Source organism: Camellia sinensis, chromosome 15 (genome assembly GCF_055761805.1).
Source record: "Camellia sinensis isolate YWXY chromosome 15, ASM5576180v1, whole genome shotgun sequence".
Lineage (NCBI taxonomy): Eukaryota > Viridiplantae > Streptophyta > Magnoliopsida > Ericales > Theaceae > Camellia > Camellia sinensis.
This window is the reverse complement of record NC_138975.1, coordinates 43,668,366-43,691,964: the sequence shown is the minus strand read 5'-3', so window position 1 is coordinate 43,691,964 and position 23,599 is coordinate 43,668,366. Positions and strand designations below refer to the sequence as shown.

The following is a 23,599-nucleotide window of genomic DNA, read 5'->3' as shown; positions in this document are numbered from 1 at the left end:
AAAGTTGCCCACTATATTCATTTATTTATTATCAAATTAAATTATGAGAGTTTTATTTCCAGCTTCCTCATCATAACTTTTTACTAGTTTAATGATGGAAACAAAAACTTCAAAGTTTCTACCTTATTATAGTAGGCTACAATTTTTTTTTTTTTGGGGACAAAAACACCCTTATTGCTTGAAACAGCCAAATATATTGACAAACTTCGGTTTCAGTTTTGTAATAGATTTCAAAATTTAAAAGTCAATAATTTTTTATCTATTTTCATAAAATTTATATTTTTAGAATTATAAAATTTATTAAATAAGATCCATGATGGTAATAAAATTTTAAAAGAACAAAATAATGAAATTTTTGAGTTGTTATCTTCAAGCAGATAGAAATTTGGGGCTTTTCCCAAACTAAGCCTCTTTTGCATCCTATTTCCCAAACTATGTCTAGTTTGGTCGGAATTCCCAAACTAAGCTAAAGCGCTATTACAAATCGCGCTTTCACTGTTTGGAGCCCAAAATTTGATGAATAGTGAAAGCGCTATTGTAAAATGCGCTTTTAATTAATAAATCGTTGTTTTAAATTGCGCTTTTAACATAAATTTTTTTTTAAAAGAAAACGCTATTTGAATTAACGCTTTCACTGTGCATATAATTTTTTTTTTTTTTTTTTTAGAAAACGTTATTTGAAATAACGTTTCTACTGTTGACCAAAACCAACCCCCCTCTGGCATACGCACACACCCACAAACACCCAACCCACACTCTTAAGCATTAAACTAATATAATTTTTATATATAATAATAATTTATAATAATAAATTATATAATTTTTATAATTTTCATAAATATAAATCATTTTTAAGTTATGGATGGTTTGATTTATAAACACGTATGTAAGGATAAAAATTTTTATAATCAAAAATAATTTTTGCAATTTTTATAATCAAAAATAATTTATAAATTACCAAAAATAATTTATAATACGTATGTATTATAAATATTTTTATAATAATTTATAATACGTATGTATTTACTTTAAATAAATTATATATAATACGTATGTATTATATATATAATTTTTATATATTTACTTTAAATAAATTATTTTTGATACGTATGTATTAAATGTGAAGATGGGTTTACTGTATGTAAATGTGAAGATGGGTTTACTGTAAATATAAATGTGAAGATACGTATTAAATTATTTACATACGTATTAATTATAAATTTTTATAAATTATTTTTGAATAATACATACGTATTATAAAATGTGAAGATGGATTTACTGTAAAAAATTTTAAATAAAAAATGTAAAGATTTAAATAATACATACACATTATAAATTATTATAAAAAATTTTATAATACATACGTGTTATAAAATTTTATTAATAATTTATTTTATAAAATAATTATTATATATTTATTAATAATTTATTTAAAGTATATATATAATACATACGTATCAAAAATAATTTATTTAAAGTAAATATATAAAAATTATATATATAACACATACGTATTATATATAATTTATTTAAAGCAAATACATATGTATTATAAATTATTATAAAAAAATTTATAATACATACGTATTATAAATTATTTTTGGTAATTTATAAAATATTTTTTATTATAAAAATTACAAAAATTATTTTTGATTATAAAAATTTTTACCCTTACATACGTGTTATAAATCAAACCATCCATAACCTAAAAATGATTTATATTTATGAAAATTATAAAAATTATATAATTTATTATTATAAATTATTATTATATATAAAAATTATATTATTTTAATGCTTAAGAGTGTGGGTTGGGTGTTTGTGGGTGTGTGCGTATGTCAGAGGGGGGTTGGTTTTGGTCAACAGTAGAAACGTTATTTCAAATAACGTTTTCTTAAAAAAAAAAAAAAAAAAAAAAAAAAAAAAAAAATTATATGCACAGTGAAAGCGCTATTTCAAATAGCGTTTTCTTTAGAAAAAAAATTTTATGTTAAAAGCGCGATTTAAAACAGCGATTTATTAATTAAAAGCGCATTTTACAATAGCGCTTTCACTATTCATCAAATTTTGGGCTCCAAACAGTGAAAACGCGATTTGTAATAGCGTTTTAGCTTAGTTCGAAAATTCCGTCCAAACTGGACCTAATTTGAAAAATAAGATGCAAAAGAGACTTTAGTTTAGGAAAACCCACCAGAAATTTCATTAAAATTAGTTAATCTCCTCGCACTCTGTCCCAGCTCATCAAAAGCCCAAACCGATTACACAGCTCCCTTATCTGGAAGGGTATGTACCCACGAATTTCTCTGATTATCCACTGTTGTCATCTTCAACTTCATGGTCGACGATGGTGGACTACGCTTTGATTTCTAGGGCTTATCATTTCAATTTTCGATGTCAAATGGAGAATTACAGCTACGATGGAAACAGACCAGACCCAACCCCTAAAAACCACCCTTAGGCTTAAGTGACCTAATGGAAAACAATTCTTGGACTAGAAGAAGAAAGTCTAACCCTGTTATGGAAGGAAAGGTTTCTTTCTTGTTTCTTCTTTCCTTTTTCTAATTTTTTTTTTTTTTTTTTTTTTTCCCATTCCCAATCAAAAGAGGAAACAAACACGGAATACTGAACCACCCTCGGCTAGGACTACCATGTTTCAAGCCTCACCAGACTCTATATATATAAGACTAGACAACATGCTTAGCCTTGGATCAAAATAGTATTAAGCCCCATTCTCAAGGGCCTAAAGTCAGAGCATCATCGGTGTGTGCAGTGGCCAGCCAATCAGCCACGACAACAAGCAGCAAAGAGCCACGTCCGGTGAGTCCTCTCTCTCTCTCTCTCTCTCTCTCTCTCTCTCTCTCTCTATCAGATTTTAATGGAAGAATAGTTGCCCTAATTCATGTGCCCTGAGGTCTAATATATTTGCAGAGTTGATTGTGAATTTATGTGACTATAATCATACTTCAGAGGAAGTATAGTAGAAAATTTCTAATACTGATATCTAACCTCATCTATTTCTCTGTGAATTGTTGTTCTTGTAGAAAAATATATATATATAATTATAAAAAACAAATATCTTGTGAAGCAAAGTTGTTTAAATTAAATATATACATGCGTCAATACATATTTGTCTTTGCAAGGAATAAATTAATAATGCAATATACTTAATACTATTTATACAATAGATATGTTAAAAATTACTATTATCTTCCCAAAAAACTTTTTTTTAGTAAGTTAATGAAATTTTTTTGATAATATTAATTTACATAAAATAATTTGAATAATTTTTTTCCAAAATTGCTAAAGAAATTTAAGTATTTGTGTGTATTGCATTTAATTTAAGATACATATTGATGATAGTATTGATTTAGCTCTGAAAAGTATTCTAACAACACTCTTGTATAGTATTTATCACTTGCCATTGAAGATCACAAACCATACATTACTTCTAAAAGATTTAGACTGCTGTAGTTCTATAACCTTCTTCTCTACGTTTTGATAAATTCTTGATGTTTTCTCAATCATCCATATTTGTTTTACTAACTAGTCACTAATATTTCAATCAACATATTGTTCCCTATTAGTAGTTTCAATGGTAGTGTGATTTACCTAGCTGTGATATTGATTCCCATGTTTGTGAATGAATGACAGCATATACAAAGTTCTGTCGCCTGAGTTGTCTTATCTAACATAAAATTAATTGGTATTAGGAAGGAGTTCACTTATGTCTTTTATTACATTTGACATTGTGCCCACCCATAGGCCTATTTTTAGAGCAGCAGATGCTCTCGTGAATCACCTAAAGCTAATTAGTGTTAGGGAGCGGTTCCACTTATGTCTTTTGTGGCATTTGATATAGCGGCCGCCACTAATTATTTTAATAGAAGCGGTCGTATATAGTGACATTGTATAACCAACAAGTTCAATAGCGCAAAAGTATCAAAAGATTTGCAGTTGTGATGGACAAATAATAAGAATCAAATCTAACCCCCTCTCTCCTGCAGTGTCATGTTAACGCTTAAATTGTTAGTGATCTAACAAATTTTAGGAGCCCAAATTATGAGTCATAATTGTAGAGCTATCTCACATTCTCTTGATGCATTCATTCATGTTAAATTTATGCCTAGCTAGATTGACTGAGAAGATGTCAATGTTTTGCTTGTTCTTGTGTTAACATAATTGAAAACTCTAGTAGTGGCTTCTTTTTTTTTTTTTCCCCTTAAAAAAAAAGAAAAGAAATTCTCTTAGCTTTCTTTCCATTTATTTTGGGAATGATTTTAACTTCACACTAGAGGCTTCCTCATGACCATGATCTCCCTATTATGGTTGATAGGTATATTTTTTGCTGATACCAGAAATTTAAATTAATTTAGTACTTTTTTAAAAAAAATTATTTCAGCAGATCATAATGGATGAAAGTTTACAGATAATTTTATCTCTGTATGTGTTTGGTACTCTTAGATCATCAATTTTGAAAATATGCAATAAAAGCTTGTTAGTAGATAATATCGTATTCAGTAATTATATGAAGTATCTGAATGACAAAGTGCCTTACAGATTACATTTAGGCTGGATTGTCTTCTTATTACCATGATTTCCATAATATTATCTACAATTTGCCACTCTTGATTAGATATTCAATTTGTCATAAGTATGCCCTTTCTTTGTTGTGCAAGTATTATTCATCATTGATAATTTTGTACTAGTTCTGAAACTCCTTACTGATGTGTAGATTTTCTGACCTTTCTTCTTTTCTATGTTAAAAAAATAATAATAATTCTTGGGCTCAGTTTGGATGATGGTTATTAAAGGCTTGTCAAATTCACTCTTGAAATCTAAACCTAAACCTAAAATACTGTATTGAATTAAAGGGTACCAGAAAGTTACCATTTTATAATGTAACATATTTTTATTTTATTACTTTCTTTGGTTTCAGGAGGTCATCATAATGGATGAGAATTTGACTGATCAGCATAATTTATCAGAGCTAGAGAATACAACAATGGATGCCATGATGAGAGATTGGACTAATCTTCCAAGTGAGCTTTTGAGCTTGATCTTGTCACATCTCTTTCTTTATGATATCAAAAGGTTCCGCAATGTCTGCAAAACATGGCAATCAGTTCGTTCCCAACAAGTAGTGCCATCTCCAATTCATTGCCCAATCGCCCAATCTCATTGGCTCTTGTTTTTCCGTGGATACAAAATGCCTTTGAATTTTTACAGCCCGTTATACGGGGACACATACCAAATGGCTATTCCTCCTGAGTTATCCGGTGCAGTGCTTCGCTTCTCCAATAATGGTTGGTTGCTTATGTCTAGGGGTAAATACTCTATGTTCTTCTTCAATCCCTTCACCAATGCAAAAATTGACCTTCCAGATTTACCTGAATATTACTATTTTGATACTGTATCCTTCTCTTCCGTGCCCACATCCTTAGACTGTACCGTTTTTGGCATACTCGGCCTTTTTAATGATATAGCTTGGTTTTCATCCATTTCTCGTGGTGAGGAATCTTGGACTTGGGCTAAGGTTAATAGCAATCTAAATTTTCAACCATCTCATACTAATCCAGTTTTCTACAATGAACTCTTTTACTGCTTGGGTCAAGATTGTAACTTGGGGGTGTTTAATCCAAAGGAAAAGGATTCGAGCTGGACAGTTCTTGATGGGCCCAAGAAACCCCGTGGCTGTGATTCTGTGTATGAAAGTTATCTGATGGAGTGTGATGGAAAGCTATTGTCGGTGTTTGTGGGCAACAGGGGAAGAGGGGTTTCTGTTTACACATTGGATGAATTGGAGATGGCATGGCAGAGAGTAACTGATTTGGGTAGCAAAATGTTGTTTGTGAGTCACTCCACATCTTTTTCATCGACCAAAGTAGTAGAAGGAATGGAGAACAAGATACATTTCCCCAGATTTTGTGGAAAAGATGGGGTATTCTATTGTCTTGCTGCAACCAGTCGGTATGGATCCTTTGGCAGTAACATCCGTAAAAAGGACCTTCGCGGCACAGAAGAACAGCTACACTGTAGTTGGATTGAGCCAATAACTGGAACATATACTGAGGAAGAGCTTAACTGGCTTGCGGTGGCAAGTTGATCAGGTGTAAATTAATAGAAAAGAAAAGAAAGACTATTCAATGTACGAATCTCTCGTTAAAAGCATGTTTCTTAAACTCTAATTTTTACAAATTTTCCTACATTAATTTTTTTTTTTTTTTTTCTTACCACTCAAGTGTGTAGTGTTATACTATTGTTAGAAATTGAAGTTTCGTTCTGATCAGTTTCTGACATGAAGTGAGGATTTGTTATTCTTTTTTTTAAGTATGATTACATTATGTTGATTACATTATGTTATAAATTTATATGCTTAATTAATCTGATGTCCAAAATGTTGCTATAAATTTTATGTATTATTAATTTATTAGGCAGCTCTTAAAGAAACCCTCACTAAGGCCAAGTTTGCTCTCAGCAAAGCCTGATATCTCTCTATCTCCCGTTTCTGGTTTCACTGTCAGCCTGGCACTTTTGCATCCATTTTTTCTTACTATTTGGCTACCACATGCCAGGGGCAGGATAGGATCTTGATTTCAGGGGCCAAATTTAGGGAAAGATTTCTGTTTTTGAGAAATATGTTTTCTGAAAATTTTTGAAAAATGCTAAAAACTAATTTAGTGAAAAAAAAAAAAAAATTTAATTAGGATAAATTACAAATATACCCCTTAAGGTTTGTTTAAAATATAAATTATCCCCTATAGTTTTCAAATTTTCATTTTGCCCATTCAAGTTTCCAATCACATAACAAATGATTCATTTTATTAATAAATTATAGTCAAAAAAGATATTAATAAATTATAGTCAAAAAAGAGTTTTTAATGATGTTAGAAATATGATTCAATTAACAATTTAAATAATTTTATTATTGTATAATAGAACAGTTAAGAATTCTATTTTATATTTTTATAAATTTTGACAAAGGGATATTTATAATTTTCAAAATTACATGGAACAATTCATTTTTTAAAAAAATCTTAAAAGGTGTAATTATAATTTATCCAAAAAATTAATAAATCAATTTTTTTAAATATGTTTTTGGTTTGATTTTCCGAATCAATTCCATTTTCATCAACTATAACCGGCTGGAGAAAATTTGAAATCTAAAATGAGAATTTAAAATGAATTTTACATTTGCTAATAAATGTCAATTTTTTTTTGTTAATTTTTTAAAAAAATTTCTAACCACTACAGATAAAATTATATAAAAATGATAAATTTTTTACATTTTTATTTTTTTTATAATTTTTTTACCTATCTAATTTTTAGTATATGTTTGAATGATAATCATATAATGAGTGGTGGTTTTTTGATATTTTTGGATAGTTATCATTTAATAGATGGTCGTATTTGTTGTTAAGTAATATTTTTGGATGGTTATTATGTAATGGATGGTTATTATTCTTTAATGTGTAATCGATATGTTTAATATATGAAATATTTTGAATTTTGAATTTTTTGATTTAATGGATTGGTTTAATAATGACATTAAAATTGTTGTCATATTTGACTTTTGAAAAAATAAAAACTAATTTAACGAAAATAAATATCAAAAAAAAAATTATTTTAAAAAATTATTTCAACCCTCCTAAAAGATAAAATTATATAAAAATGATGTGCTTTTAATTTTTTTTTCACCAATTTAATTTTTAGTTTCTTATAAAAAAAAATTTGAAAATAGATTTAGGCTTCGTAGAAGGGTTGGGTTGGGTTGGGTTTGGGGGCTATTTTAGTCACAAAAAGATAAAATAGACTTTTTAGCCTAATAAAACAAAACATCATATCCAATCTATAATAATTACATTCTTTATCTCACAAAAGTCAAAAAGGCAAAAAAGCCCTTCTCAAATGAGGTTTTTCACCCCAGGCTAAAATAGCCAAAAATCAACCCACTTTCCAAACGAACCCATTATTCATTAACAAAAAGCCATTACATTTCAAACAACATACAAGTTAACTAACATAAAATTAGCTGTATAACAACTTTACCTTTGAAATGGATTGCTTGTAAAGAAAACATTTTTTATTGTCATTGTTTGGAATAACATTCAAAATTCCCTGGTTAGAAATTGAAGTTTCTTGCTGCTCAGTTTCTAAGATGAAGTAAAGATTTGTCATTCTTTATTTTGGAAAGAGGGTTAAAAGTTATCTCTTTTTTATTATAAAAAATGTATAAAAAATGTGAGAGATGGTGTAATCTAAAATGAGTTAAAAGTTGAAAGATAACTTTTAACTATCTTTCCAAAATAACCCTAAGTATATACATGATTGCATTATATTATAAATGTATGTGCTTAATTAATCTGATGCCAAAACCCTACTTCTGCTATGAACATTCTCAATTATTAAGCACTAATTTCAAAATATAGGACCGTGTCGAGGGAAATTGCAAACATACATATATTTGCATGTATTTTTTTTTTCCCCTTCTCAAAAACAATATTAATGTAGTAAGATTTTTTTTCATTTATAATTCGAGAATTAATATTTAAAATTTTGCATCATTAACAAAAAAAAAAAAATTTGGAGCCGCCAGTGGCTGCCAATATTCCTAGGGTATCTGCTACATGTTATAAAGGCAATTCCCATTCCACATAAAAGTTTAAACACGATTTCGGCATATATTTTTAGCTTTTCAACATCAATAATGGTTCATTCCTCTCTCAACCTTTTTCCCATATCATTGTGGGTGTCCTTCCTTCTCCGGCGACAACAATAGCGGAGTTGGGCAGTAGCTACGGGAACAACGTTAACGGGAACGGCGGGCTTTCAAGCAGATCTTATTTTTCAAACCACATCTTTGAACAGATCGGTAGTTTTTCCTGGATCGTAACTGGTATTTTTGGCAATTTTCTTTTTTGTTGATTGTTGTTGTTTGTTGTCTGTTTGTTTTTTGTTTTGTTTTTGGTTGGGATGGCCCTTTGGGGTCTTGATTTTGTACTGTTATTGTCTTTTATTAATATAATGTTTCCCATGTTCTAAAAAAAAAAAAAAGTTTGAACTTGATGTTTCAATATTTGGTAACTCTTCATGTTTACAGCGAATCTTTAATTAAAACCTTAATGTATTTAAAAAGAATGTTATGCTTTAACATCTTTCAAACACTAGCTTTCTGTCCGGTTGTGCTTATTAACCAATTCAATAAATGGTATGCCGCTTCAGAGACAAACATTTAATGATGTATCTGTTGGAAAAATGGTTTAATATAGGCATATTTTTTATTAGTTCAAATTTGAGTGGCCCCCAAACATCTTTTGGGGTGGGTCCGAAGAGGTGACGTGTTCCTTGCCGCGTGGCAAGTCACACGATGAAGACGGAACGTCAAAAACCATTTATGAGTGAATGAGAAGTTGACGTCGTTTTCGGGTTTAACATTAATTTTTAGATAAAATTCATTTGAATTTTTTAATAAAAAATTATTATGGAAATTTAATTTAAATTCTAAATTTTGGGTTCCTAAGTGGTTTCCTAAAATTTGTACCTCTTACTTTATTTATTAAACTATTCAATTTGTTTAATATATATATATTCAATAGTTTGATATATATATATATATATTCAAAATAGTTTATATATTAAAGTTGTAACAGGTTGGGACAGTTCCACCAACGGTAAACAATTTGGAAAATTGTTTTATCTATTCAAATAGTTTATTACATTATTTCCCTACAGTTGCTTTGACTTTGTCTCCAACGGATTCTTTTTTGAATAAATTCGAATCAGTTGAATTCAAAACATGTGGCACCTGTTGACCATTGTTTGTACCGATTCGGACTATTCAATCTGTCTCTTTGTTGCCTATATATAGATTATATTCCAGCAATTTTGAAAAGAAAGAGACATCCGAAAATTCAGTTTGTTTATTTTGCATTTGCTGTCCAGAATTTATAACATTTGCATTATTCTTCATAATAGAGTTAGAATAAAATTTCAGAGAGTTAGAACACAGGTTTGATTCGCCGAACAAATTGTTTGGAGTGCTACTAAAATTTGTGACGATCATTGTATCTTGGGAGATAGACGCCACTCAACCGTAAGCACCGTAGCGAGGCGAATCTGTCTTAAGGACAGAGTGTCACACACTCGACTTGGTCTTAATTTTAATTCGTTTCGATAAATAAATCTGGTATGTTATTTATTTATTTTGTTTGATTTTATTTCAAGTTATTTTATTTACACAGAAGATTGTTCCGACAATCTTAAGACAGATTTGAATTATTCTGTTTACAGAATTTTTCGTTTGTTTTCCTTTTTCATTCTTCGTAAATAATTTCGGAAGAAAATTATTTTCTGTGGATTTACAAAATAATATTCTAGTTGGAAAAACAAATAGTGATTATATGCTATTTGACAGATAGTAGTAATATACTGTCTCTTTTCTTTGACAACAACTAGTAGTACGATACTGGTGTCATTAACAATTCAGAATATATTTTTGTGGAATTTTTTCAAAAATTAATTTTGGGTTTTAGAAATTATTTTCTGAGTTTTTATTAATTAAAATTCTGTTTCAGTATTTTAATTATTGAAGTGTTACTGAAATTAATTTTCTTGTGTGGAATTAATTAGGTTAAATAAAATTTTATTTTATTTCCAAATTAATTGAAAAATAAAAGTTATAGTTTTTATTTCTTTTATTTTTACAGAATTTAATTTCTTGTGTGGAATTATTTTGGTTAAATAATATTTTATTTTATTTCCAAATTAATTGAAAAATAAAAGTTATAGTTTTATTTCTTTTATTTTACAGAATTTAATTTTCTGTGTGGAATTAATTTGTTTAAATAAAATGTTATTTTATTTTCAAATTAATTGGAAAATAAAAGTTACATTCTTGTTTCTTTTATTTTTACAGAATTTAATTCTGTGAATTTGGTTTAATTTTCTGTGTAGTATAAATTCTAATTATAATTTTGTTTTATATATTAGAATTGATGGCTACTGAAACAAATGCCCAAACAAGTACTACTGTGGTGGCTGCAATGACGCCAACCCCCTCTCCTGTTGTAGCAGTACCGATAAATCACGGTGAAAAGCCGGAGAAGTTCTTAGGAACTGACTTTAAAAGATGGCAACAGAAAATGTTGTTCTATCTTACAACTCTGAACCTGGCTCGTTTCCTCCGTGAAGATGCTCCTATCCTGAAAGAGGATGAAACTGACCGGCAAGTGGTTGCTGCGGTTGATGCCTGGAAACATGCCAATTTCCTTTGCCGGAATTACGTCTTGAACGGACTTGACAAAACATTATACAACGTCTACAGTCCAATCAAGACAGCAAAGGAACTTTGGGAATCGTTGGAGAAAAAGTACAAAACGGAAGATGCCGGCTCAAAGAAATTTGTGGTTGGCAGATTCTTGAATTTTGTAATGGTTGATTCAAAAACTGTGATCAGCCAAGCTCAAGATTTCCAACTCATTCTGCATGACATTCACGCAGAAGGTATGTCTCTCAGTGAATCCTTTCAAGTTGCAGCCTTAATTGAAAAATTACCAAAAGGCTGGAAGGAATTCAAGAACTACCTCAAACACAAGCGCAAAGAAATTTCTATGGACGAGTTAATTGTGCGTTTGAGGATTGAGAAGAACAACCGCAATTCTGAAAAGCGGGTTGGTAAGCTTCCTATGAAGTCTAAGGCAAATGTGGTGGAACATGCTTCAAAAACCAAGAAACGAAAGTCTTCTGAAGAAAGTTCATCACAAGGCTCTAAAGGGAGGGAAAAATAAAAAGTACAAGTTTAATAGCAAATGTTACATCTATGACAAAGAGGGACATCGGGCCAAAGATTGCCGTAGCAAAGACAAAAGCAAAAGAAGAACAAGCAAGAAGCCTGCTCAAGCCCACATGACTGAAGTAGACAATATTTCCAATGGTGTCGATGACATCAATCTTTCTGCAGTTATTTCTGAGGTAAATCTTGTCAGAAATCCTAAAGAATGGTGGGTGGACACTGGTGCTACTCGCCATATTTGTGCCGACAAAAAGATGTTCACATCTTATTCTTCAGTGGACAATGGTGAACAACTTTTTATGGGCAACTCCTCAACTTTCAAAGTTGAAGGACAAGGAAAGATTATACTCAAGATGACATCTGGAAAGGAACTCACTCTCAACAATGTGTTACATGTACCGGACATTCGCAAGAATCTTGTTTCCGGATCTTTATTGAGTAAGAATGGGTTTAGGCTAGTATTTGAGAGTGATAAATTTGTACTTACTAAGAATGGGATGTATGTAGGAAAAGGTTACATGTCTGATGGCCTTTTCAAGTTAAATGTAATGACCGTTGTACCCTCAGTTATTAATAATACTACATCTTCTTCTTACTTGCTTGAGTCTTCAAATTTATGGCATGGTAGACTAGGACATGTTAATTATGGATCTTTGCGTAGATTAATTAATATGGAATGTTTACCTAAATTTAACATTGATTCAAATCATAAATGTGAAATTTGCGTTGAGGCAAAATTATCTAAAACTCCTTTTCATTCAATTGAAAGAAGTACGAAACCACTTGAATTAATTCATAGTGACATTTGTGATTTTAAATCAATTCAAACTAAAGGTGGGAAAAAGTATTTTATCACTTTTATAGATGACTATACTAGATATAGCTATGTTTATTTAATTTGAACCAAGGATGAAGCTTTGGAAACTTTCATTCAATATAAGAATGAAGTTGAAAATCAACTTGGTAAGAAAATCAAGAAACTTAGAAGTGATAGAGGTGGTGAATATGAATCACCTTTTGGTGAATTTTGTAAAGAACATGGAATAATTCATCAAACCACCGCTCCTTACTCACCTCAGCAAAATGGAATTGCTGAAAGGAAAAATAGGACTTTAAAAGAAATGATGAATGCCATGTTAATAAGTTCTGGATTACCTCAGAACTTGTGAGGGGAAGCAATACTTTCTGCTAATTATATTTTAAATAAAATACCTCGAAAGAAAGTGAATCAAATACCTTATGAATTGTGGCATGGAAGAGTACCATCCTACAAATACTTAAAAGTGTGGGGGTGTTTGGCTAAAGTGGCTATTCCTAGTCCTAAAAAGACTAAGATAGGTCCTAAGACCATTGATTGCATTTTCATTGATTATGCCAAGAATAGTAGTGCATATCGGTTTTTGATTCATAAATCAGAACATTCCGAAATGCATGTAAATACTATTATTGAATCTCGGAATGCACCTTTCTTTGAACATGTATTTCCGAATAAGATTGGACAAGAGACTAGTAATAAGAAAAGATCTTTTGATGCTATTACTAGTAATGATCAAGAACATGATCAAGAACAAGAGTTAGATCAAAATGAAGAAGAGGAACCTAGGCATAGTAAACGTGCTAGAACCTCAAAATCTTTTGGTCCAGATTTTCTAATATATATGGTAGAAAATAAGCCTTTAACTTTTAAAGAGGCTATGTCTAGTCCTGAAGCTTCTTTATGGAAAGAAGCTGTCAACAGTGAAGTTGAATCCATCTTGCAAAATCACATTTGGGAATTAGTGGACTTACCACCAGGTTGTAAACCTTTTGGATATAAGTGGATCTTCAAAAGGAAAATGAAAGCAGATGGATCAATTGACAAATACAAGGCAAGACTTGTGGTCAAAGGATTTAGGCAAAAAGAAGGTCTTGATTACGTTGACACATACTCACCGGTTACTAGAATAACATCCATTAGAATGCTAATTGCCATTGCATCTCTATACAATCTAGAAATTCATCAAATGGATGTTAAAACCGCTTTCTTAAATGGTGAGTTAAATGAAGAAATTTACATAGAACAACCAGAAGGGTTTTCTGTTCCAGGGAAAGAAAAGAAAGTGTGTAAATTGGTTAAATCATTATATGGTTTAAAACAAGCGCCAAAGTAATGGCATGAGAAATTTGACAAGGCAATGATGTCAAATGGATTTAAAATTAATGAGTGTGACAAATGTGTTTACATTAAAAACACAGACAAAGGTTATGTTATTGTATGTCTTTATGTAGATGATACGCTCATCATTGGTAGTAATAATGATATGATTAAAACTACTAAGAAAATGTTGAATAAACATTTTGACATGAAGGACATGGGCATTGCTGATGTAATTTTTGGTATGAAAATTACCAAAACATCAGAAGGATATAGTTTGTCACAATCTCATTACATTGAGAAAATGCTTGACAAATTCAGCAAAGATGATGATCATCTTGCTAAAACTCCTGTAGATGTTAATTTGTATCTTTATAAGAATGTACAGGAAAGTATTTCTCAATTAGAGTATGCCTAAATTATTGGAAGCTTAATGTACTTGATGAACTGCACTCGCCCAGATATAGCTTATACAGTAAGTAAATTAAGTAGATATACGAGTAACCCGAGAGTAGAACACTAGAAAGCAATTATAAGGGTTCTAAGATATCTCCGATTTACTCGTAACATTGGGCTTAACTATACTAGAGATCCAGCAGTACTTGAAGGATACTGTGATGCAAATTGGATATCGGATACTAGAGACTCGAAGTCCACCAGTGGGTATGTCTTTACTCTTGGTGGGGCGACTGTATCTTGGAAATCTTCTAAACAGACTTGTATTGCTAGGTCTACTATGGAATCTGAATTCATAGCTTTAGACAAAATAGGGGAAGAGGCAGAATGGCTTCGCCACTTCCTTGAAGATATTCCAATTTGACCAAAACCGGTGCCTGCTATATGCATACATTGTGATAGTCAATCAGCTATAGGTAGAGCACAGAGTCATATGTATAACGGTAAGTCACGACACATTCGTCGTCGACATAACACCGTAAGACAACTACTTTCTAATGAAATTATTTCCATAGAATATGTTAAGTCTAAAGACAACATAGCGGATCCACTAACCAAAGGGTTAGCAAGAGAGTTAGTTGAGAATTCATCGAGGGGAATGGGACTTAAGTCTATGAAATAAGAGTTACCACAACGGCAACCCAACCTAGTTGACTGGAGATCCCAAGATCTAGGTTCAAAGGGACAACCGAGTTGTGATTGACTCAGAAGGATCACTGTGGAGTCCAACTCCTACCCATTTCTATGATGAAATAAGTGATGTCTGCAGCGATTTAGGTTAAGTAATACTTTTAATGATTCTTATATCTAGGTAAACCTAGTGGAGTATGGCAGGATACTCTTCATAAGAATCACCTATGTGAGTGTGAACTGAGCTGGTTCTATAAGATTTGTGAAGGGCTACAAGTCTTTAGAGCACTCATGAAGACCAGGTTGTTCAGGGCCAAAATGAACACAATAGTGAGAACTAAACTGTGTTTAGGAATATACTGTGTGAGTTTTATTGTCTTGGTTTATTCAAACGGCTGAACAGTTCAAGACATCATGTTCACTGTTTAGCTAGTAAATCCGATAGTGTCTCACAAGGGAAGGTTCAAAGCCAAAAGCTACCTATCATTTGCAGAATATTACCAATTTCTTAACTCTCTGATTAGATTATGTTGTTGCATTTTCTCTCCGTCAAATTCCATTCATGTGGGGGATTGTTGGAAAAATGGTTTAATATAGGCATATTTTTTATTAGCTCAAGTTTGAGTGGGCACCGAACGTCTTTTGGGGTGGGTCCGAAGAGGTGACGTGTTCCTTGCCGCGTGGCAAGTCACACGGTGAAGACGGAACGTCAAAAACCATTTATGAGTGAATGAGAAGTTGACGTCGTTTTCGGATTTAACATTAATTTTTACATAAAATTCATTTGAATTTTTTAATAAAAAATTATTGTGGGAATTTAATTTAAATTCTAAATTTTGGGTTCTTAAGTGGTTTCCTAAAATTTGTACCTTTTACTTTATTTATTAAACTATTCAAATTGTTGGAAAAATGGTTTAATATAGGCATATTTTTTATTAGCTCAAATTTGAGTGGGCCCCGAACGTCTTTTGGGGTGGGTCCGAAGAGGTGACGTGTTCCTTGCCACGTGGTAAGTCACACGGTGAAGACGGAACGTCAAAAACCATTTATGAGTGAATGAGAAGTTGACGTCGTTTTCGGGTTTAACATTAATTTTTAGATAAAATTCATTTGAATTTTTTAATAAAAAATTATTGTGGGAATTTAATTTAAATTCTAAATTTTGGGTTCCTAAGTGGTTTCCTAAAATTTGTACCTCTTACTTTATTTATTAAACTATTCAATTTGTTTAATATATATATTCAATAGTTTGATATATATATATATATTCAAAATAGTTTATATATTAAAGTTGTAACAGGTTGGGACAGTTCCACCAACGGTAAACAATTTGGAAAATTGTTTTATCTATTCAAATAGTTTATTACATTATTTCCCTACAGTTGCTTTGACTTTGTCTCCAACGGATTCTTTTTTGAATAAATTCGAATCAGTTGAATTCAAAACATGTGGCACCTGTTGACCATTGTTTGTACCGATTCGGACTATTCAATTTGTCTCTTTGTTGCCTATATATAGATTATATTCTAGCAATTTTGAAAAGAAAGAGACATCCGAAAATTCAGTCTGTTTATTTTGCATTTGCTGTCCAGAATTTATAACATTTGCATTATTCTTCATATTAGAGTTAGAATAAAATTTCAGAGAGTTAGAACACAGGTTTGATTCGCCGAACAAATTGTTTGGAGTGCTACTACAATTTGTGAAGATCATTGTATCCTGGGAGATAGACGCCACTCAACCGTAAGCACCGTAGCGGGGCGAATCTATCTTAAGGACAGAGTGTCACACACTCGACTTGGTCTTAATTTTAATTCGTTTCAATAAATAAATCTGGTATGTTATTTATTTATTTTGTTTGATTTTATTTCAAGTTATTTTATTTACACAGAAGATTGTTCCAACAGTATCACATCATATCAAAAATTCAACTTTTTAAATATTATTTCTAATTTTAAGTTTGACCATATCATATCAAAAATTTATTTATCAAAACCATCTATTTGCAATTGAGTGAACCACACCAGATGGATTCTCTTATCTTTTCTGCCTTAGGCACTCCTTTGAACTGGTGTAAAGATGAACCTAGTCAAAAACACAAAATTATTTGAAAAACCTTTCATCTTGTTTAGATACAAGGAATACAACACTGGCAAAGGAGAACAAGAGGGTGAAACCAAAAATTGATTTCATAGTTAATTTGTTGAGGCTTTGATTTGTTAAAACCAAAAATTGGCGTGTGATTTTGGGTTTTGTTAGTAGCATCCTTCTTATGTCATGGTCAAAAAAATTGGGTTTCTGTATATGTTTTACTGTAAACTCATATTTTGATATGAACTGAAATTATTTTTTGTACTTTCTCTATATTTGTAGGAATAGGTTTATGTATGATGAATGTATCATTCAGAATTTTTGTATAACATTAGGCTTTCTAGGATATGTATGTTGATTTTAGTGAATATTTATCTCTTCTTTAATGGGTTGTTTAAAAAAACAGTTTTCATTGTTATTTTTATCCATTGTTTGATTTGTTCGATCTGTTTTCTATCCTTTCAAGAATAAGAAACAAGGACGTTGATAATAATGGTGAGTTTTGGTGAGATGATTTGGAGTCTTGGAGTGAGGAAGAAGAAGATAAAACAATTGAAACTTTGAAAAGAAGATGATGAATATGTATAAGTGATTAGGGTGTATCATGAAAAAAAAATTTAATTTAAGATTTAATATTTATTGTCCTTATTAATAAATTTATATTAAAATATAATAAAAATTAAAATTTCAAAATTTTACTTGAACGTAATTAATAATGTTTTGGGTGCAAATAAAATCACCCCGTCTTGTGGACTAAATATTTTTTCCAACCCTTAAAATATCGCTTGAACGGTCCATCACGCTGATAGCTAGAGATGGCAATCGGAAACCGACCCGATGGGGACCTGATCCCCCGACTCTAAATTGAGCGGTTATTTCTCGAAATATATCCTCCGACGGGCCGGGGATGGTATTAAAAATTGAATCTCCGATGATATTTGGGCCGGGGACAGGAATACATGTTTCAGTCCCAGACTCGGCCCCGGCCCCGCTTGCCCCCACATGAAATTACTATTTTGCCCCTGTTTATATATATAATATATGTGTATGTGTGGGGTTTGGCAGCTGAACACTCACTCACTCACACAAATACGAAACTGTTTCACCTCTCTCTCTCTCTGCAGGTGCTCCTCACGGCGTCGGCGGTGGCGCTGACCTCTCCTGTCCTCTCCCTCCTCTCATCTCGCCGATCTCTGATCTCACCGATGGCGGTGGCGGCGGCTCCTCCGACGTCGTCTCCCTCCTCCCATCTCGCCGATGGCGATGGCGGTGGTTCCTCCGCTATCCTCTCCCTCCTCCCCGATCTTGCCGATGGCGGTGAAGCCTTTCCATCTCTCTGATTTTTCTTGATTTGTTGATCTGTTGTTGGTGTATGATGTTGTTGATCTGCCCTTTTTTTTTTCTTTTTTTTTTTTTTGTTTGGACCGGGGAATTTTCGGGGTCGGGGAAACCCGATCCCAGTTAGGGGACGGGGATGAGGGCGGTGATAGGTTCCCCGTCGGGAATCGGGGGCGAGAAAATTTTTGTCATCAGGGATCAGGGACGGAGAGTGTGATCCCGTCCCGCCCCGCCCCGTTCTCATTCCTACTGAAAGCCCCCCTTAGGTCTAAGTGACCTAATGAAAAACAATTCTTGGACTAAAAGAAACCCTATTATGGAAAGGTTTCTTTCTTGTTTCTTATTTCCTTTTTCTAATTTTTTTTCCATTCCTAATCAAAATAGGAAATAAACACATAATACTAAACCAGCCTAGGCTAGGACTACCATATTTCAAGTCTCACCAGACTCTACTCTATATATACGATACTAGACATCATGCTTTGCCTTGGATCAAAATAGGGCCTCAAGTCAAAGCATCGTCAGTGTGTGTAGTGGCCGTCCAATCAGTCACGACAACAAGCAGCAGAGAGCCACATCCGGTGAGTCCTCTCTCTCTCTCTCTCTCTCTCTCTATATATATATATATATATGTATATCATATTTTAATGGAATAATAGTTGCCCTATTTGATGTGCCCCAAGGTAGATTGTGAATTTATAGGGATTTTTTATTATATAATCATACTTAATAGGAAGTAAAGTTTCGGATATGAAAAACAAAAGTAAAAACTAAAAGAAAAATCTGTCAATTCTCTGTCCATTGTTGTTGTATTATTGTTGTCAAATAGGATACCTACGGTTTGTCTTTTTTTATTTTTATGAATAGCATATCCTTCCGAAGATATACTTGAACACCTTTAAAAATAGGTAAAATAAATAAATAAATATAGTACTAAAAAATAAATATGTTGTTAGAATAAAAAACTAAATAATTTATAATTCTATAAATTATAGAAGCAAAGTTCTTTAAAATAAATATATATACTTATTACCATAAAATAAATATGCCAAAACGGTTGAGAAATAAAATAAAAAGTACTATTCTCATCTCAAAAATACTTTTTTTTTAATAAGTAAATGAAATTTTTTGACATTAATTTACATAAATTAATTTGAATAATTTTTTTTTCCCAAAATTGTTAAAGAAATTTAAATATTTATGTAACATGCATATCTATATCGTAAGATATTTATTGATAATAAAATCAATTTACCTTTGAAAGGAATCGAATCAAGATACTAACAAAACTCTTGTTTAGTATTAATCACTTGCCATTGAAGATCACAATACATTACTTCTAAATGACCTGAACTGGTGTAGATTTTCTATACCGTTATCTTCTCTACGTTTTGATAAAAATGTTTTCTCAATTCATCCATTTTTGTTTTACTAACTGGTAACTAAAATTTCAATCAACATACCTATTCCCTATTAGTAGTTTCAATGGTAGTGTGATTCTTACCTAGCTGTGATATTTGCGTGTAGAACTTATTTTTTCCTCCCATTTTTTCTTCATTTTGGGAATGATTTTAACTTCACACTGAAAACCTCCTCATCCACAATAGTAGTTTCAATGCCTATGGAACACTTGTTACTATCTGTCTTAAAATATCAACATACCTATTCCCTATTAGTAGTTTCAATGCCTATGGAACACTTGTTACTATCTGTCTTAAAATATCATTTCATTAACATTAAACATTGGTAAAAAATAAATTGGTACAACATTTGCATTTACTCCATTTAAAACATTCACCCCAACGGTTCAATAAAAAATAAAAGATTCCAGAGGTTAAAATAAATAAAGGCAATGAAGTGTCACACTCTCTTGAATCGCCATCACAATTGAATCACTGGAATAATTTTATATCACAAGTTTCATATGTACTTGTAGTTTTTTTCCGTGAATTTGATTGAAAGTTGGATTTGTGAAGTATTTTAGGGCAAAATTCATTTTACTCCCTTATGATTTGAGTTCATAACATTTCACCACCTTATGGTTCAAATATATGCCAAGAGACTCTTGGTGGTTTTGGACTAAATTGCAACCGTTACATTTTTCATCTAAATTGACGGAAGGTGTAACACACTTGCCAATTTTGAGAGTGGTCATCGTTTTTTCATGAAATTAAAGTGAAATAAAAATACAAGAAGTCATTTATCGGTGGTGTAGGTGCTACATGCACCGATTAGTATGCCAATTAGTGTAGCAATATATGTTATGACATTGTCATTTTAAAATTAAGACCCCATCCATTATACAAATTACAAAGACTATAACCTCTAAAATTATGCCACATCATTTGTTAGTATACTAATTAGTATACCAATTGGTGCATAGTATGATTCGTCATTTATACCCTATACGTTATAATGGCCTTCTGGTTGCAGCATAAAAGTCTAAACTTGACGTTTCAATGTTTGGTAACTCTTCATGTTCACCAGCAAATCATTAATCAAAACCTTAATTTATTTAACAAGCATGTTATGCTTTAAAATCTTTCAAACATTAGCTTTCTATCCAGTTGAGCTTATTAACCAATTTAATAAATGATATACTGCTTCAGAAACAAGCATTTAAATTTTTACTTCTATATCTACATATAATATACTAGCAGGGTTATATCTAGTTGAAAGTGTTAGAAGTACTTTTCGAGTTAGATAATAAATTTTCATGGTTGCTTCTGTTATTGGCAGGAAGCTAAGGGGAGCTCATTTGAGAAATTTAAATAAATTGTAGTATCGGTGCCTAGATAGATGCCAATGGCAGTAACAAGATCTCATATTTCACTTCCTCCACCTCCTCTACCGTGTCCTTGGCTCGTCTTCAATCATGGAGAGCATGGAAAGTACTCCACTCAAACCTTCTTTAACACATCACAAGATACCTACGTCATGGGAACAATACCAGAGTTGTGCGACAAAATGATTGTTACATGTTCTCACGGATGGCTAGTATTGCTTGATCTTGAATCCGATGATTGTTTCTTGTTGAATCCAGTTTCGATGAAGAAGATTATGCTTCCACCATTACAATACTTTCCGTTCTTCTGTTGCATTCTATCAGCACCCCCAACCGATCCCAACTGTGCACTCATTTTTGTCTGTCGACAAAAACCAAGTGCCATGTTTTGTCACCTGGGCGATGGTGAATGGACCGAACAACATTTAAGATCTGCTGAATATTTCAGATCTGCTACCGTATGTGGGGGAAAGATTTATGGCATTACTTTAGATGGAACTCTGCTTACGGTAGATGATGTTGGCTCTAATCTGGTTGTGACAGAATTGGGGTCAGAGAAGGCTTATCCATCAATTCCAGAGACATCAAAGTTGGATGAGAATTTAGTTGATTCGTGTGGAGAGTTGTTTATTGTAGTCAAGTCTTACCTAGGGATGACTATGAAGATAAGGGATATAGAAGTTTACAAAATGGATTTTTCAAGATTGTTATGGACAAAGGTGGACAGCTTAGGAGATCGAACATTCTTTCTCTGTATTGGCAATAGTTTCTCTTGTTCTGCAGCCGAATCAGGGATCAAACACAACTCTATCTACTATCTGGAGGGAAACGACCGGGACCTATATGTATTTGATCTTGAAAATTATAGCATCTCATTCTCTACGCCTTGCCCACTTCAAAGTAATTGGCTGCAACCTAAATGGATTATGCCTATTTTATAAGCCTAGCAACAGATAATTTTGTTTATATATGTATTTTTCTTCTTTTACATCATACTGTACTTTGTTCTATCAATTATCATACTTTCTCATTTCATGTTTGCTGCTCATCATTGTTCAAATTTCTTTACCCCGGTGTGCCAACGGTAATGATAGCCTCTGAAATGCTGCTCCACCCACACTTCAAAAACTGACTTGGATTTGAAGGGATGTTGTTGAGCATGTCAATTTTGGCATGCTGATACTTGATGTTTTTCTTTTTTTGCTTTTGCTTTTGTTTTTGTTTTTGTTTTTGTTTTTGTTTTTTTGAATCAATCAAGTAGCAATTGTCAAATATTTAAATTTTAACAGTAAAGCCATTTGGCATATCGGCTGGAGCGCTAGAGAGCAAGAATGTCAAATTGACAAACGTCAATTTGCCATCCAAGCCTTCAAAACACATTGGCATATCCAAATTTGAAAGTTTGGGTGGTGATGCTCTTATGCATCAAAAGGATATTTTGAATGCAATGAACTCGCTCAGTTTTTCACGGCACTATTGTTATAGTTATAGAGGATGAGTGCTTTTGAATTTGATTTAGGCTCCGTTTTGTTTTGCTTAAATTTTTTGTTTTTATTTATTTTATTTTATTTTTAAAATCTAGTTTTGGTTATTTGGCTGATCAAAAGTAAGTAAAATATTTTAATCGTAAAGCGTAAAATGATCTACATTTAAAAAATTCGTAACTTCTTTTTTCCCCCTCATCACCCCTCATCACGATTGATACTACTCAAGATAAATATCAAGTTTCATGGTTGATACAACTCTGGTGGGAGGGTCAGCCTATGAAGAAAAATGAAAAAAAAGATTAGGAGAATTATTCCCCTTGCTACTTCGTGGTCCATATGAAAACTTAGGAATGACTGTGTATTTAGGGATGCCAAACATGTAACTTGGGATTTGTGTGAGCTTATAAAAATCAAAGTTGCTTTATGGTTCAAAGCCTCTTGCAGAGATCTTCATTACTCTCTGAGTGATTTTGTTTTCAATCTTAATCATATTAGAGTATGTATTGGTAGAGGTTCAGATGGTCTTGATCTTTGGAGTGAGGTCTGCTGTGCTTATAAGTAAGGTGTGCTGCAGGATATTGTTGTTGATTGCAGGTTGGTGGTCTCCCGTGTTGGAAGGGTGTCTGAATGTCTTTGTTGTTTAAGCCTTAAGCCTTCCTTTGTTTGCTGCCCTGTTGCTGTTTGTGCTCTGGCTTTTGGGAATTCATAGTCATAAGCTAATATCACCCTTTTTTGGGAATTCATAGTCATAAGCTATGTTAAATGGACTAGAGAATGGGTGCTTATCTATCTAGAGGTTGGACTTATCAAACATCAAATTTAAGGATACACAGACTTGACAAAAAAATGATTATTTTAAATTTTAATCTATTATGTGAGATAAAATAATG

At 32.0% G+C, this 23,599-nt stretch overlaps 1 protein-coding gene across 3 annotated transcripts; it reads left to right on the top strand.

Moving 5' to 3' along the window:
• The first annotated feature begins 2,191 nt into the window (after positions 1–2,191).
• Positions 2,192–22,270, top strand: LOC114276693 (F-box/kelch-repeat protein At1g57790). Of its 3 annotated transcripts, none has more exons than XM_082907755.1 (2): positions 2,192–2,817; positions 4,937–6,383. In XM_082907755.1, exon 2 carries the CDS (start codon positions 4,949–4,951, stop codon positions 6,101–6,103), a length of 1,155 nt encoding a protein of 384 aa, XP_082763881.1. In that variant the 5' UTR covers positions 2,192–2,817; positions 4,937–4,948; the 3' UTR covers positions 6,104–6,383. The 3 variants fall into 3 exon arrangements, with proteins under 3 accessions (XP_082763881.1, XP_082763882.1, XP_082763883.1); XM_082907756.1 differs by lacking the exon at positions 4,937–6,383 and adding an exon at positions 21,177–22,270 and having other exon boundaries at positions 2,219–2,817; XM_082907757.1 differs by lacking the exons at positions 2,192–2,817; positions 4,937–6,383 and adding exons at positions 18,456–19,018; positions 21,177–22,270.
• Positions 22,271–23,599: the final 1,329 nt, after the last annotated feature.